The 18,158-nt window shown below is 41.0% G+C and overlaps 1 protein-coding gene across 2 annotated transcripts in view; it reads left to right on the forward strand.

Moving 5' to 3' along the window:
• Positions 1 to 18,027, forward strand: part of Ugp2 (UDP-glucose pyrophosphorylase 2) — a 51,744-nt gene extending 33,717 nt beyond the window's left edge. For both annotated transcript variants that reach the window (XM_055628939.1, XM_055628937.1), the window contains exons 4-10: positions 5,750 to 5,935; positions 7,061 to 7,194; positions 8,468 to 8,765; positions 9,695 to 9,892; positions 10,467 to 10,709; positions 16,308 to 16,412; positions 17,611 to 18,027. In XM_055628939.1, coding sequence (XP_055484914.1) covers positions 5,750 to 5,935; positions 7,061 to 7,194; positions 8,468 to 8,765; positions 9,695 to 9,892; positions 10,467 to 10,709; positions 16,308 to 16,412; positions 17,611 to 17,718 — 1,272 coding nt within the window. In that variant the 3' untranslated portion in view covers positions 17,719 to 18,027. The remainder of the gene's footprint in view (positions 1 to 5,749; positions 5,936 to 7,060; positions 7,195 to 8,467; positions 8,766 to 9,694; positions 9,893 to 10,466; positions 10,710 to 16,307; positions 16,413 to 17,610) is intronic.
• Positions 18,028 to 18,158: the final 131 nt, after the last annotated feature.

Genomic DNA, 18,158 nt, shown 5'->3' on the forward strand with positions numbered 1-18,158 from the left:
AAACCAAAAGTCTCATTTATGTATGGATTTTTTTTTCTACAGAAAATAATGCAGATTCTGGCTGTTAGATTCAGAAATATGAAATGAAAACACCATACATGAAAGTACCTATCACAGAACTTGCATATAAACACTGTGTATAAGGGCTTAGTGGATACACCAGTGTTTTTAGAATACTTTCTGTGCAGTAGAACATCCTAATCTAAAACCTAATCTAAAAACTTCTTACACAGTTCATGTTCTCTCAGGCAAACGTGCTTTTGTCAGTAAGTAAGTAAGTAAGTAAGTAAGTAAGTAAGTAAGTAAAGTAGCGCAAATTGCAATAATCATCCCCTTGTGAACCATAACAGGGTGGGTGTTGTTACCTTGCTTTGGGCATTTGGCATTCACTCTAGAAATGGCACAAGTATGTTATCCAGAACTAGGTTACACTTTTGCCAACAGGAACAGTGTGTCCATGACTGTGCTGAATTTGGCTTTTCTTCTAACTGGAAACTAAGTTGTGAACAGAGTTGGCAGGATGCAGATCATGGCAGACAGTTTTAAAAAGATCTTTCCATTTGTGCAGAAAAACTAGGTTGACATCCTAGAGGGCAAATGTTCTTAAAATCACTTTATGTGGTAGATTGCCAGTTACTTTCTTTCATTCACCTGCAAGAGGAAACTAGGTGTTTGACTAGTTCTTTTCTTACCAGGAAGAGTAGAATGAGTGTTCTGGCGTTTCTTGAACATTTCCCCACCAATCTAGAAGCTCATCTTGGGGTTTGCTCCACCTGCTTTGTGGAGTGGCCCCACCGTCTATTCACAACAGTGAAAGCTTTTCTTTTCTGGGGGAAAAAAAGAGAAGCAGATAGGGAATGGAAAAGGAAATAAAGGGAGGAGGACATGACTACTACTTCCTGCAGTGTGGAGGACATTTGTATTGTAGAGATCAGAGAGAAAGCAGACAGAGGGAAGAGTCCAGGCTGAACATGGCCGCCAGATCAGGAGAGGAGAGAGGGGGAGAAAGAGGAGCGGCTGAGGCCAAGAGACCAAGAGAGCAGTATAGCCAAAATGGCCGAGTTATGTGGGGATCATACCAGGAGGGGAAGAGAGAGCCCAGGCCCTGGGAGGGAGAGGTGTAGGGTAGGGGGTTGGGTGAGAAGTGCTGGGAGGAGCCACCTGTACTGAGTGGGATTTGTCCTGGATTGATACCTACCATTCCAGCCTTTTATTGATGATAAGGACAAAATAATCTCTTCTGTAACTACTTCTCCAGGCTGAGTAGGACTTGTCCCAAATTTCTTTGAGACCTAACAATTAGGACTGAAAGCTTAAAGCTGACTCACACTCAGTGCCCAACTCCAGTGACTCACCTGAGTCACATAGGCTGAATCTGGCAGCTCACTGGGTAGTCTGTTGTTCCTAACACTCTCTCAGGGTAGTGTGTGTTTTCCTGAAGAACATGGGAGTTCTGTGAAGTTCTGTGAAGTTACATATCCTAATTATGTATGCCACGGAACCATGGCTTTCTTTATACTGTTACTGTCAGTGATACCTACCTGTCTTAATGAAAACGGTAAAGATCCTGCTGAGAAATTTAGACTTCGGGGGGGGGGGGGGTGTCTAAAAATGCCTCTGTGAGTGGGTGTGTCCAGTAGAGCCAGCTGCTGCTTAGGAGTTTTCCAACACTGACGCAGCCACCATCCCCGCCATGACCTGTTGAACTGAGCTCTGTGGGACTGTTTAGTGGGCTCTTCTGGGGAGGGTGTGGACACACAGAACAGGGCATTTCTGTTGTGTACAGGGTGATTTCTGTGACAGAAATCTGCTCAGTCCTTAATAAATTAATGCCAAAACCTGTAGTAAACCTTAGACAAAAATGTCCTGGCTTCTTGGAATCATCTGGTTGCTGGATTCATCTGGTTTTGAGTTTTTGTGTAGCATGTCCTTCCCGTACCTCCCTTGTGCGTGTGCGTATGTGTGTGCGTGTGCGTGTGCGTGTGCGTGTGCGTGTGCGCGCGTGCGCGCGCGTGTTGGGTTTAGGGAGGGTATGAGTCATGAAGCATAAGTCAGAAAGCTCTAATGGAGGTTTCCAACAACCCAGTAAGCTCAAGCACTCTTGGCAATTCCTCCCTACTCATTACTGTGTGCGTTTCTTCTTCCTTGTCCTTTCATACTTCTCCTTATAAACAAGTTTCTCAGGAGCATCTTTCCTTTAAGAGTCATAAGATAGGTAGGTATCACTGTCAGTACCATATAAAGAGCCATGTTTTCTTGATGTTTATAGTGGTGTAGGGTGTCTCTGTATTAACTTAGGACACAACACTTGACTGGAGTTGTGAGTGCTCATGCCCCAGTGTTCATAGTTCTTTAAAATTATATCCGGTTTTCTTAAGGCTTTCTTACATATTTTTGGTTTGATTACCCACCCCTACTTCTCCTTTCTTTGCCCTGCCTCTGCCCATCCTGCCTACCTGAACCTTTGCACCCCTAGTCTCCCTCCTTCAAGCATTCTGCTACCCTCTTCCTCAGGTGTCCACAGATTTGTTCATAGGAAATTGTCTTACAGACATTTCGTTTGTTTGTTTTGCTGTTTCCTTTTGAGACAGGGTTTCATTATGTAGACTAGGCTGTCCTTCAGCTTGCAGTCCTCCTATCTGAGTGCTGGATTTTCTTAAGGCTTTTTCATATATTTTCACATATTACAGAAGTGCATTACTGTATCCAAAGTAGCTTTTTGAAGTTTAGTTACTGTAATGTACATAGGTATCGCTGATCTCTAAATATTTTGCTTTACAGACTTTAGATGTATGGATCAGAGATGATTTATCATAAACATCCCTAATTTTGAAGTTTTATTTTCTTTTGGGAAAAATTGTAAGTTAAGGAGATTCATGTTTGGTTTCTAATTAACTGTTATAGAAGGTAACAAATTCTTTTAGCGAACTTTCTTTTAAAAATGGACCTTAATGGAATTAAATAGCTAACAATTAAATGTAGAGTCTAAAGCCCTTTATTTAATAAGAATGTTAGTGTACTAAAGAATTCCTTAGCATATAGAATTAAGATGTGATCCAAATTCTGTTATCCTGTTTGGCATTATTATTTAACCTGAATTTCATTTGCTATCAGCTAAAGATATAAATTATAATTTTTTAAAGATACCTGATTTGCTTATACATTGAATTTTTGTTTTATTGTTGTGCTTCCAAGTTTAATGTAAATATTTGGAAACTTTACATAAACTAATTATATTATTTTTATTTTGAATATTATATTTTGACCGTGTTCAGGAGTGTGTGTATGTTTGTGTGTTGGTGCCCATGGAGGCCAGAAGAGAGAGTGTTGGATGCCCTGGAGATTGCGATACAGCAGTTGTGAGCCCTGGACCTGGGTGCTGAGAACCGAGTGCGTGACCTGTGGGAGAGCAGGAAGTGCTGCTGACCACTTCCTGAGCCGTCTCTCCAGCCCACCACGTGGGTCCCTTCACTGTTCGTGACAGCTGGCTGTCTACCTCTTTTGTATCAGAAGATTACTATTGAAAAACAACCCAGTATGTGTTCCGCTGATGGTGTGCCTGTTTTATAGTATGATTTTGTTGTGTTTAGAAGTTTAGAGGACAATTAGGTGGTAAAGATAGTGAAACTGCAGTGAGAGCAGAGGTTCCCATGCTGCTTATTCTGAGGCGTGGAAGAAGAGTAAGAGTGTGGTCAGTGACAGGCACAAGGATGTTCCCATGTTACTGTGTTTGCTTCTTCGTGTCATCTGTTCAGTTGTGTATATGTAGTCCGTGGATTATATATGTATATATAAAATGTTTCACAATTACAGTGGAATTGGAAAACAAGCCTGCCTCACTGTGTATGGGAAAACTGCTTCTATGTATTCTATTTTTTAAAAAACATATCCAGAGCAAGAGCATTAATTAAATAAAAATATTTCTGATGTATCATTCTATTTTTTTAAAAAACATATCCAGAGCAAGAGCATTAGTTAAATAAGAATATTTCTGATGTATCAGTCTTACCTAAAATGAATTAACAACTAGATTTTTTAATTTCATGCTTAGTGTGGGAAGGGAAAGTAACTGCTAAATGGAAATTAATTGGCTTTTAAAAAATAACTGGGAAATAACTAACTTTTTAGAGTAAATATCATGTGCCCAAGAACATCTCCTAAAAGAATAATAGACTCCTTGGAACCACTGTGGCAGAGTGGCATTCTCTTACTCACCAGTTGATTTCAGCAGCTGGGTCAGAAAGGACTATAAAATACAGTTACGTAAGGGGACAGAAAGTTCCATCTCTGTCATCTGTTTTTATTTTTTGATGGTGAGACATTTAAATTGGGACTTTTTCTTCACTAGAGTGTCTTTACACCTCTTCAATGTTTTATTTTTTTAATTTTCTAAAAATCTTATTTATTTATTTATTTATTTATTTGTTTGTTTGTTTGTTTATTTATTTATTTATTTATTGTCACCAGCCTTTCTTTTGTTGCATGAATGAGAATAGCTACTGAAGCCTATGCAGCAGTTAGGAAGAAAATGGACAGTTCTGCCACAGGGAGAAATAGCTCAGAATGAGGGATACTGAGCATCATCAGTAGGAAGCTGTGAGAAGAGCTTGTGTACTCTCGTGTTTACACCATGTAAGACAGTATTCGTCTACAGTTGGCAATTAAGAACTAAGTTGCAGACTAAGTATTTTGTAGAAAGATCTGTGAACAAGAATTGTGTACTGAGTTTGTCCATCAAACACACCGAGATGTTGACCTTCAAGGCCTAGACTACAAGAGGTGAGCCCGTTAGGTCTGTTCTTTCCCAATCAAAAATGACCTTACACGAGTGCACAGTAACAGATAGCAGGACAAATAACAGCTGATACTCATAGAGGAACCACTTGGGTGCTTCTGTCTCATACCGTGATGAGACTAAAGAAGCCACTTGAGGACCTGTGCTCTTAGAGCAAGCCACAGGCTGCCACAGATGGGTAGAGGTGCATTGTGACCTTTTAAAAGCTGTCATTCTTGCTATAAAATGTAAGGTTTGTTACTCTGCTTTCAACAACAGCAAAAACATGGGTCTTTCCTATAAACAGCATTGTTTCTGTGCTTGAAGGGCAAATTCGAGACTAAGGCGCTCTGCTCACAGAGCTAGGGTGCTAGAGAGGAGGTGGGGTGGCTTTCCCCAGCTCCAGCCTCAGCTCTCCCTCCCCATGGCATTTCTGAGAACAAGTATGTTTAATTTTCCAGTACATGTTTTTATAAAGTGACACCCTAGAATTAAACTTCTCAGGAAGGAACTGTGCTTGTGCATACCTAGAATTGTGACTGAAAGTCTGTGCCACGTTGTTCTGAAGAGTCATCTTACAGCTAAATGGAAAAGTAGGACAAAAAACATATATGTTGGTTTTTGCCTCCTGTAGTAGGAAAAGTAGTATATGATTAATATACATTACTCTCCAGAATTGAAGCAGAGGGTAATGCCCCTGAAATACTAGACTTGATTTGATATTTTGATTAAAATTGAAAGTAGCTTCTTAAGGTAATTCAAGATTGAGACACTCTGTCTGGTCGGACCCAAGTCTGACTGTGGTCAATACACTGAGCTCCTCTCTGTGCAAGGGAAATAGCCCACGTGCGCCTGTCGGAGCTTTACACCGAGAGACCAAAACTTTTTAAGCAACCATGGAAGTAACCTTAGATTGATTTCCTTAACTCCTCATAAAGCTATTTAAATTACACCTAATTTTATATTTTCTTTCAGATTCAACCCTATGAAAAGATAAAGGCCAGAGGCTTACCTGATAACATATCTTCTGTATTAAACAAACTGGTGGTGGTGAAACTCAATGGTGGTCTGGGAACCAGCATGGGCTGCAAAGGCCCTAAAAGTCTGATTGGTGTAAGAAATGAGAATACCTTTTTGGATCTAACTGTTCAGCAAATTGAGGTGAGTAGCATTTAACCTTTCTCATAAGAAACTACAGTGGGTTTAGTCTCTACAGTAATATAAGAGCTATATTATTAAGTGTAGATGTGAGTTTGATCTAGTTGATGGGATTGCTCTTTTGTCTCTTTATTAGTGTGTGTTGGGTGGTGTAAGCTTGATTTTAAATGGCATTTGTGGTCAGTGAAAGCTTTGGGTCTGTTCAGAGTCTCCTGTGATCTGCCCTCTCTAACTACTTTCTTTCTAATGGTAGCTTCATGACACTGGAGTTTTCTGACTGACTCCCTTTTGGGAAGCTGGGGAAGATGTCTCTTCCCCCTTCTGGTCGGATGCGGTGGACACTAAGAGCTGTTCTTGGCTTCCTTCTTTGACAGTTACTAATTGTTGACCTCACGAGACAAGGGCCTGTCTTTTTCCACCTCTTTCTCTCTTGTCTGATGTGAGGCTAGCAGCTACAGTCATGACACCAGCAGCAGCAGCAGCAGCAGCTAAGATTCATCCAGTATTTACTGTGCAGCAGGCATTCTAAGTGGTTTCTCCAAAGTGACCCTTTATTCCTCTCAGCAACTCACAAGTACTGTTACCACATTCTGAGTGTGGGTCCAAGCCCACGGCTTCTAGTTAGTTAGCAAAGTAGAATCAAAATTTGAACATGAGACAGTCTGTTCTCTAAGAATCTTTTCTATTATGTTGCTTCTTGGCTCTTTTGAGAGACTGAGAAGACTGAAGTGTGACTGAAGAGTTTGAATTCACCCTGGGAACAGGAATCCATGACTTTGTAGCATTTGTATGCCCGTCCCCACAGAACTTAGATCCACGAGCAAATGCTTAGTCAGCACCTGTCTGCCTTCCAGTCATAGAACAATGCTGCCTGTGCAGGCAGTCCAGGGGGAGCTGCCCTGAGCCACCAAGTAGAGGTCTCAGCTGACTATTGAATGAGTGTGTGGTGACTTGCTTAGCTACACACCTGGCTCGTACACAAAATGTGTGGATATGTGCATGTATAAACCCGGAGAGAGCTGTAGGTCAGGTTTGAAACATTCCGATCCTAACCACTGAAGAGAATAGCTTACATTTTAAGTCAGAGAATGTGACTCTGGGTGATCTATTTGTCATTCTCCTTTTTAGCATTTAAACAAGACCTATAATACAGATGTTCCTCTTGTTTTAATGAACTCTTTTAACACGGATGAAGATACCAAAAAAATACTTCAGAAGTACAGTCACTGTCGTGTGAAAATCTACACCTTCAATCAAAGCAGGTACCAGAAATAAAAAGAATTGGCTGGTGGTACTGGACCCTGAGCGTTCTCTTCACTGTTGAGCAGTCGCCTCATTGCAGCAGGGGGCCAATTCGTGCAAGAGCTGAAGCCTTCAAAGCTAGACACACGCTGAAAGATGCGTGATGGTTACAAACGTGGGTTCTAGCGCTTCCCTTTTCTCAGGGGATCTACTTCAGGTCTTATTCTATGTCCCAAATATTTAAGGACAGTTTATAAAGCCTTTGCATGTGAAGGTCTTTAGTTAGGTGGATGACTTCCTGCAAACCACAATACTAAAAACCTTGCCAATGGGAGGGAGTTTATTCAACCCTAAACAGATAGACCCTGAATGGATAGACCTCTGGAAATTTAAGTAAGTTTTGGAGAAAAGCATCTACTTTGAGAGGGGAATAGAGTGAGTAGAAAGAAATTCAGGTGACTTAGGGAACAAGCTTTCTATTTAGGGATAGATAGCAGCCTATGGACACTTTGGAAATGGTATGTCTAAAGTCAGGTCATTAGTTGGTTGGTATTTTTTTCACATTGTCATGTTTGTTCCCTGAGTCCTAACAGGCTCTGTCTGTCCTGTGCTCTTTCGTGCTTCCCGTTACTGTTTGCCAGTTCTCCCATGTGCAGATCCCGGTACGCTCAAGGAGGGGAAGCGGGAAGCAGCCCTGAGAACACTGTTGAAGAAGGGGCAGGCGTCCTCAGATAGACTCCCAGGCACAGGGCCTTCCTGCAACCAAAGAGCTAAAAGGATCGTTTACCGAGTCCTTCCTTTTAGAGACCTGGAAACAAAACAAAACACCTTAAAAATAGGAGTGTCTTCCTTTTCTGTGTGGCCTCAGAAAACTTCCTTGATAACACTCTGGAAAATGGATTTTAAAAATAATAATGACAGACTTTCTTAAAAAGATTCACCTATAAATTACTGTTGACAGTCTTTGAAAGAGAGGGATGTTTTATTTAATATTTTAAAGAGTTTGTTTTCTTTGTATTTGTCTTATTTGTGTTTGTGTGTATCTGTGTGTGGGTATGTGCAGATGAGTGTGGGTGCTAAGGAAAATAGAAGAGGATGTCCCCGAAATGGTTTACAGGAGCTTGTGAGCCATCTGAGATGGGTGCTGGGAACTGAGCAGTTCCGTGCACGTAACTAACCACTGACCCATCTCTCCAGCCCTTATTTAATTTTAATGTATTGTTTTTCTTGAAGGATTAGGGTACACTACAGAATCCGTATAATAACTTCCTTGTTTTGTTTTTGTTTTTAAAGGTACCCGAGGATTAATAAAGAGTCTTTACTTCCTATAGCAAAGGATGTGTCGTACTCAGGGGAAAATACAGAAGCATGGTACCCTCCAGGGCATGGAGATATCTATGCTAGTTTCTATAACTCTGGCTTACTCGACGCCTTTATAGACGAAGGCAAAGAGTATATTTTTGTGTCTAACATAGATAACCTGGGTGCCACAGTAGATCTTTATATTCTTAACCATCTAATGAACCCACCCAATGGGAAACGCTGTGAATTTGTCATGGAAGTCACAAATAAAACACGAGCAGACGTAAAGGTAAAACATTTGATAAGCTACATGGTTAATTTTTTTCTAATTTATGTTTCTATTTTATGCACAACGTATTATTTACTTAATATCATTTTAAGAGAGTGTGGTGTTTTCTGTGGGTTACCTTAAGTTTTAAGATAAAAGTGTGTATCATAAACTCAGAATTAATAATAGTATAAATCTGTTCAGTAATTTAAATTGGAAGCCGTTTCATATGCTTTTATGGAACAGATCTGAACTATGTGAAAATACAAAACATTTGTCCACGCCAGTAGTACTCTTCCAGTTTGGTGTTAGGTATTTTATGATGTCACTTCTTTAATGGCAGTCTGCTTCTACAGAGTGAGTTTGTGTGTCATATGTGTACTTTGACACCTCACTGTCTTTGTAGTTGTGCAAATAGAATGCAGTTGTGTTAGTACAAAGTGTAAATTGAACATGGCATATTTGGCGATAATATTGGCCTTTGATAAAATGGCACATAAGATTTTATTGTTTTCTGTGGCCAGTCCATACCAAAACATCCTCTCCTCTGGATATGTGCCTCCTCCTCCCATACTGGCTTGGTCTTGTGGTTGCCAGTAAATTTAGCCTCAATTTACTTCTCATCCACTCATTTGTCTCCCTTCTCCCCTCATCCTAGACCTCATCTAGGTAGGACTAAATTGTGTGGTGATGGGCAGTGGTTTGGGAGTAAATGTTCCTATAGCAGACTTTAGGAGGGGAGGACGACTCTGGTACTGCCGGGGCTTTAATTATAGACAGGACAATGAATGTTTATGACAAAGTAAGAATCTGAATCATGAATATGTCACTTTGTATATTAGAAGATTATCTAGTCAGTGTCTTCTATGAAAATTTATGGAAGTCATAATCAGTGTGGTAAGGCTGATTGCAAAAGATTTGGAAGCACTCATGATTTTCTGCTTTTCTAGGGTGGGACACTCACTCAGTATGAAGGCAAACTGAGACTGGTGGAAATCGCTCAAGTGCCAAAAGCACATGTTGATGAATTCAAGTCTGTGTCAAAATTTAAAATATTTAACACAAACAACCTATGGATTTCTCTTGCAGCAGTTAAAAGACTGCAGGAACAGAATGCCATTGACATGGAAATCATTGTGAATCCAAAGGTAAGTGAGGGTCACGGTCCAGCGGGCTCCCTGGTTTCTAAAAGCAGACCCTACTCCCTAAGTAACAGCTCTTTATCTAGTCAGCTTGCCCTCCAGAGTCTGCACTCATCCCGGTGATGTGTTCCTGGAGGACCTCCTTCAGCTTAGTTACTGCTTTTATGCTCATATGCCATTTATTGTAGGCATCTTGCATAAGTTTTCCCAACCCTGGCTCGTTAGTGAAAAATGGACACATTGCTGACTCAAGAGACTTAAAAAACCAAACCAAAACATATATGTGAGCCAGTAATATTTGATTAATGTCAGTTCTCAGGACTCTGAACCCGCTTCCCAAGTACTAACATCACTCATAGAACAAAGCTGAGTAATAGGCGCATAAACCTGTGTTTCCTGGGTCGGTGGTGCTATACATCTGTAATTCCAGCAGTTGGAAGTGGTTCAAGGTTGTCCTCAGTACATAGTGAGTTCGAGGCCAGTGAGTGTGGCACATAAGATCCTGTCTCAAAAGCAAGCCCCAAACCCTTTGTTTCCCTACTCTTCTTCTACCTCCTTTTTTCTTCTTGCCTTTTTACAGACTTTGGATGGAGGCCTGAATGTCATTCAGTTAGAAACTGCAGTTGGAGCTGCAATTAAAAGTTTCGAGAATTCTTTAGGTATTAATGTTCCACGGAGTCGTTTTCTGCCTGTGAAAACCACATCAGATCTCTTACTTGTGATGTCAAACCTCTACAGCCTTAATGCAGGATCTTTGACCATGAGTGAAAAGCGGGAATTCCCTACAGTACCCTTGGTTAAATTAGGCAGTTCTTTTACCAAGGTAGGTAATTGGAAAGCTACCTGGAAAATTGCTTTCTGCTGCTAACTTTGTATCCCTCCATCTTTTGTATGGTTTAAAGGAATTTGACTGTAGTCTCTGTGGTTGCTCTGGAGAGTTAGGAAAGAGTGCTTCAATTTGGTGACATTTTATCTTGTCTTTTCCAAGACTGTTTTCCTGAGTTAGAAAAGGTTAATTCTGGTTTAATAAATACTTACTGTGCTCCTACCATCTCCTCGGCAGTTTCTAGATTTGGAAACACAGGAGCAGACAAAGCAAACTGAAACTCTTATTGCATAAAATTAACATTCTAGTGGGAGAAGCCAGTACATGAAACACATAGTATGGCAGGTAGTGAAGACTCTGGAGAACACAGTGAGGACAGAGTGGGGCGCCCGAGCTGGCATAGAGAGCCTCGGGGAGAGGCTACGTATGCAGTGGATTAGAGCCAGGCAGGGTGAGGAGTAGACGTAGAAAACCCCACCCTAAGGCAACAGGGCAGGCTGGTGGCTAGCCTCAGAGAGCCTGCTGTGCCCTCCAAGTCTAGTCTAGTCCTGGATGTGCTGTAGTGCCATTTGGTCTAGAGTGCAGATGAAGAATTGAGTAGCAAAGTATGAATATGTGGGTCCTGAAAGATGAAAAATAAGTTTCAAGGTGGAGGGAGCCATGTGTCAAATGGAGAATTCACCATTAGACTTACCAGTATGAAGTTTGGGAATCTAACTGGAATGGATTTAAGGAAGATGGAGAATTGAAGTTAGAGATGAATTTTAAGAGTTGACATCACAAAGAAAAAAAAATTAGGTCATAGGTCAAAAGATATTTTGCCATTTTGAGGGTTTCTGTCTCAAAATATGAGAGGATTTGCTTATATATTGATGAAAATTAATATAATCAGGAGGGGAAAATTATTTGAAGGAGACTCCTGGAACAAATTCTTGAATAGCCTAAGAAAACATCTAAAAGTGGAGAGGTTGTCTTCATGTCTAATTAGAGTCCAGTCAGCAAGGGATAAAAGAGTAGACAGAGAGGCAGAATGGCATAGTAGGAGCCAAAACCAGTAGGGCTTTATTTCCTTAGCAAATAGAAAACAAAGTCTAAGAAAGAACGAAGCATGTGGTGATCACAAATGATCTGTGCTGTCCCTCCTCCTGAGCCCTGCTGCACCTGTGACTCCTGCCTATCCCGTAAGGCCAGCTCCAGTCCAGGATACTCAAGCCTTGATGGTCTCTCCTCTTTCTCTAAATCCTTTGGAAACCACTCATCTGTTTTAATAGGATGGGTACTCATTTGTTTTCTCATTTTAAAACAAAACATCTGTTCTGCTCAACTGCATTATAAAATGCTTGATTTTCAGTAATGTCTACTGCTCTCTCCATCATAGGAGGTTGAATATGAGTGCAAATAAATAGGTTCTCCCACAGAAGAACTTGGCCGGGAAAATGTTTATAGTTAAGATATCTTCTAAATATAATCCGTTTTTCTGTTTTAAATATTTTATCTGTTTTTGTACATATATAGTCTTATCCATCACTACCACCCCCAGCCCACCAACCTCTCCCCTCCCACCTCATCTATTTTTGTAAAGATTTGTCTTTCGTTTTTTCGTGGGGGCATGTGTGTGCCTTGTGTGAATTTATGTGCACCACACGCGTGCACCAAATGCCCTCGAAGGTGAGAAGGCACCATATCCCCTGGAACTGGAGTTAGAGAAGGTTATAATCAGCCTGATGCAGGTTCTGGGAAGTGAAGGCAGGTCCTTTGCAAGAATTAAGTTCTCTTAACTGCTGAGCCATCTCTCCAGTCCCTCTTTAAAAAAAAAAAAAAAAAATTGTTAATAGCTCCAAGTCTAATGAAAGCTAACCATGGACAAATGGGCATGGGGCTATTCACTGGGGCATGCGCATACCAGAAGTGACCTGCCCTCAGTGGCCAGGAGCTGTTGGTAGCTCTAGCTGTAGTGTAGGCCTCAGGGGTCCAGTAGTCTGTGCCGAAATTTGGACTGGCCTGATCTTCTGCAGGCAGTCTGCTGTCATGCATCCATTTTTGAAAGATGTCTTGATCAAATATTGACAATTTTATAGTTGCAAACATTGTTTCTTGATTCTGTCCCCTACTTTCCAACTCCCTCCGGAACCAACACATCAGCCTTTCTCCTTCATGTTTGTTTGTTTGTTTGTTTTTAATAACCAAGTGAAATCAGTGCTACCTTTTAGAATGCTGATTATGCTGGCTTGATCTTATACAGACAAATAACCCTAGTTGTGGCGAGATCATGAATTCAGTGATCATGCCGTTTCCAGAAGACAGTATTTCACAGCACTGAGCCCCTTCCTCCAGCTCGTACATTCTTTCCACTCACTCTTCTGAATGTTCCCTGATTCTTGAGATTGGGATTGATGGAGATGTTCCATTTAGGTCTGAGAACTCAACAGTCACTTACTCTCCGCACTTAGACCAGTTAGGGGTCTGCAGTGACTGTTGACCACTGGCAAGATAGTATCTAGTCAAGGTTGAGGGCAGCAGTAATCTGTGTTAGAAACGTAAGTATTTACCAGGCACTTTAAGAACATAACCTTTTAGCAACACAACAGTTGTAGGTTCCCTCCCTCCCAGGGCTTATGACCTCCTAAGCCAGGGGCTTTGGCCAGATGGACAGTGCGAGGATGGCTTTCCTTCTGTGGAACAGGCCTCCAATATGAAAGCAGTTGTGGCCCAACGGGCATCTTTGGGACGTTTGTATTGTGGCACAGAGTCTGCCACTACACAAGACCATTGACAGCTTTTCTTCCCCTGTGGCCTACAAAGCAGCATTTTCTGTGAAAGCTATTCAGCAAAGGGGAAGGTTTGGGGTCAGTTCCAGCTTGTTTGTCTATCCTACAACCAAAATGTATTGGCTTTGGCAAAGCATTGTACCATTTAGTTCTGATGAGCAACCAGGAGCAACAGCAATAGCCTTTGTTCTTTTGGTGGACTGAGACCTCCTTGACCAGGAACTTTTAAAGGGTTTCCTATGCCTGGCACTAAGATTTTAACTTAATAACCAGTATCTTCTGGGGAAAGCCTTGTCCATCCATGCAGGGTACTGGTCAAAGTAATGGGTTTTCATAGAGCATTTTCATTTATCCTTAGTTTTGGTTGACTCACCCCGCCCTTCCTCTCTCCTGCCCCTGTTTCTGCTTAAGCCTTAAACTTACAGTATTCCCTCACCTACTTTTATATTGATGGATCTTCTGTTCCCTTGCTTCTTAAGACCTCTTCTCCCCTTGCTCCTTCTGGGCCCCTTCTAGTTTCAGGGGCTCCATAGATACTCCAAGTTAAGTGGGTAAATCCACACATTGGAAACTGGGCACTTGCGACACATTTTTGTCTGAGCTTGGCTTACCACACTGCAGATTGTGTTTCCCAATTCCATCCATTTTTCCTGTGCTTTTACCAGTTTTAAAGTCCACTTTGTCAGATAGTACAACAGTAACACTTGCTTGTTTTGCAGGACCTTATGCTTAAAATACTTCTCCCATCCTAGAGTAGTGTCTTTTGTGGTGACATACGAGGTTTGTTTATAACCTCTGTTCTTTGATTGTGTGTTTCCTGTTGGTAGTGAAAAGGTGGCTCCTACTTTTTGACTCAGTGTACTAGCCCGTTTTTTGGTTGGGGAATTGGGACCATTAATATTATATTATTGAAAGTTGTGTATTGATCCATGCCATTTGTTAAGGGGTTTTAATATTTTTTCCTTTTTTAGTATTATTTTAGTGTGGTTTATTTCCTGTGACCTTCCTTTGGGTGGATTCCTTCAAGTATCTTCTGTAGAAGATACTTGGTTTTCGTAGTTACACATTTCTTTAGTTTATTTTTATCAAGGAAGGTTTTGTCTTTTCTTCAATTATGCTACCTGCAGTATTCTTGGTTGGCAATTACTATCTCAGAACTTGAAAGCATTATTCCAAGCCATTCTGGCTTTAACATTTCTTTAATAATCTACTGTTATATCTGATGGGCCTACCTTTATATGTTTCTTTCTTGCTACTTTCAGTATACTTGCTCAGTGCATATAGTGTTTTAATTATGACAAGGAGAGGTTATTTTCTGGTCTTGTCTATTGGAATCCTAAATGCCTCCTCCACCAGGATTATCTTTTTCCTAAGTCTTCTGTTGTTATTATTTTGAAATGTTTTTGACATGATCTCACTCACTATGGAGCCCTGGCTGTCCTGGAACTTTGTGTAGACCAGGCTGGCTTTAACTCACAGGAGTTTTGCCTGCCTCTGCTTCTCAGGTGCTGGGATTAAAGGCCTGTGCCATCATGCCCAGCCCTAAAAAGTGTCTTCTGTGTTTTGAGAATAATCTTCTCCTTCTATGCCCATAACATAGAGACTTGGTTTCTTCAAAGTTTTTCAGGCATCTTGGAATTCCACTGGTCCTTGATAATTTCTGTCCTTTTAGGTTGTCCAGTTCCTCCCTTTTGCCTTTGAGATCACTTACTTTCCTCTCCTTGATCCATTGTTAAGATGCTCCACAGAGGTTTTTAACTTACTGTGTTTTATGTGTTTATCCAACATTTAAGATTAGTTTTTCAGTATTTGTTGAACTCTTTCTTATCATCTACCACCTTCCCTATTTTGTTTAGCTGTTGGTCTTTGAACATACATATTGTTTTGAATTACCTGTTTGAGATTACGTGTCATTTGGAAGAGTGATATTATCTAGGTGTTTTCATGCATTGGGATTTGGACATCTGGTGTTATTTCTTTGCTTTCTTTCGTCAGCTGTATTTTTTCAGTTGAAGTACTTGCAGTGTTCAAGTGGGACTTGTTTGTGGTAATGCCGAGAGTATAGTTGAGAAAATAATTCTTCAGTCTAGGAGTGCCTGTTGTAAGCTCTATATTATTCCCCAAGTAGGGTATTGACTGGGGGAGACACAGATGTTTGGCTACAATTCTGCGACTGAGGCAACTTACAGAAGAATATGAGTTTATTCTGTCATGGCTGGAAAAGCATGGCAGCAGAAACAGGAAGCTGATAGCTCATACTCTCACAAGCAGAGAATGCAAACTGGAAATAGGGCAAGGCTTCACGCTCCAGAACCTCATCCCTGTAACATACTTCTTCCATCAAGACCATTCCTCGTAAACCTAACGGTGACACCAGCCCAGGGAGGTATTCAAATACTGGAGCACATAGGGAGCAATTCTAGGAGGGAAAATTGAGGTACCATTAGGGTCCACAGATTTAGAGATTCTTAAAGCTGTGGAGGGTTATAATTAGAAGTAAAGAAAGGTGGACAGTGAGGGTAAGAGAAAAAGAAAAGAGTAAGGGAGAGTGTATGAGATGAGAGTACAGACAGTGAAATAAAGAATGCCTATGGTAATTTAGACAAGAGAAATGGAAACTTGATTCTGAACTGTGGCTGAGTGATGCATGAGCAGATGCAGAGTAGTTATGAGGTATGTATGCGGGAGCAGAGGCAAACTGGAGAGACAAGAGAAATCCCTTTTGGCACAATTGTACTCAAAGGGGAGGTCCTTGGATCTGCATCCCTTGGGTTCTAGTGCTTTCATGTGCTAGCATCTGAAAGACTATTTATGCTTCTACTTGAAGGTTCAAGATTACCTAAGGAGGTTTGAAAGTATACCTGATATGCTGGAATTGGACCACCTCACTGTTTCAGGAGATGTAACATTTGGAAAAAATGTTTCGTTAAAGGTATGATGAAAGTCATATTTATTATGGCTTTATAAAATTAGGCCTCACTTTCTAGTCCTAAATTTACATTCACTAAGGAGTAATTAGTCTGAGCAGACGATCAGATCATCATTGTATCTCCGTGTATTTACCTAGTTAAAATGCGATCATAACACCAGAATTTTGTGGAAAATAACCCTCAAATGAAAAAGTAAACACTAGTTGGTAGGTAAATGGGACAGTTTTCAGAATAGGGTGCCCGTTAGCATTATGAATTAACTCACTATAGGACTGAAAGTAGAAAAATAACTTCGGGTAGCCAATGATCTGTTCCTCTTGAGAAATATGGAGGGTGGCTAATAATAAAGCTAAACTGAAGATACACTTGCCTTTTCCTAATTACAGTCTTATAAACCCCTATATTGATATTTCAGGTGTTCCTTTACATTAAGACCGTTTGCTTCAATGGTGTTAGAACAAGATTATACATGACTGTAACTTCACTGTGTATACTGCTCAATCTAAAATGTCACTAAAATGTAAATGTTACCAGTAACTTCTTCAAAACAAAAAAGGCAGGAGTAGGGGCCGAGGAGCTCAACCCTGTAGAACCTAAGAACACGTGGTGGCACATGATTTGTCGTGCCTGCACTGCAGCAGCAGATGGGCAGGTCCCTGGAGCTTGCTGGCCAGCTTTTCTGCTGCCTCACCATGTTGCTCTCCGCCCACTGAGCTCCAGCAAAATGGGAAAGAGATCCTGTCTCAAAAGGGGGACATGTAGTCTGGCGCGGTGGCACGCGCACCTATAATCCCAGGACTCTGGGAGGCAGAGAGAGAAGTGTGTGACGCATGAGGGACAACACCTGAGGTCTCCACAGCCTCGTGCAGGTGTACTAACCCAGACACACACCAAAACCAACCCTGTATGTACTGAGAGCCAGCCACCCTTACTTCCTCACGACTGAAGGTGGGCCCTTTGTGCCGTGGCCTGCATCTGCTTCCCATTTCTGCTGCCACCTCTATGGAGACGGGAGTCTAGAAACGCCACTAGGATTGTGATAAAAGGACGTCATTTTCCTTATTGACCGCATGTTTAATTTACTTATATTTACAGCAGCTACATTGTAAAAGGAGTTGACATGAGCTTGATTTTAAGATAACCAGTTGTATGCTTAAGATGCAATTTTAAGTACAATCTTGATTTTTTTTCTTCACTTAGGGAACAGTTATCATTATTGCAAATCATGGTGACAGAATTGACATCCCCCCTGGAGCAGTGTTAGAGAACAAGATTGTATCTGGAAATCTTCGCATCCTGGACCACTGAAATAAGCGCTGCCAGATACAGGCTAAAGAGTTTCCTACAATAAAATGTACTCTTAAGATTATAAAATAAGCAGGTACTTTATTTACTGTGCTGTATTCTGCAGTGTTGATTTTTAGTTTTAGTCTAAGGAAAGCATAGATGAAGCAGTACTTTCCTTGTTTGATGAAGAGCCTAGATAGTAGTTCCTCTTAAAGTGCAATATTATTTAATCTTAGGTGGTCCAGCTCTGCAGTCTTTAACAGAAGCTTCAGTGATGGCCACTTTGAATTGCCTTTGATTTCAAAAATAATAATAAAAATCCACGTGTTACCTGTGCTGTTTAATGCTCACTCTGTGAAACTGCAGAAGACAGTGTACTCTTGCTCCAGTGTAGACTGGAAGGTTTGCTCTTGCCGTTTTCTCACTAGCCAGGCTGGTTTTCTTGTTTTTCACTTTTAAGA

The sequence above is a fragment of the Psammomys obesus genome, unplaced genomic scaffold (genome assembly GCF_907164565.1).
Source record: "Psammomys obesus unplaced genomic scaffold, mPsaObe1.curated_primary_1811, whole genome shotgun sequence".
Taxonomy (NCBI): Eukaryota; Metazoa; Chordata; class Mammalia; order Rodentia; family Muridae; genus Psammomys; species Psammomys obesus.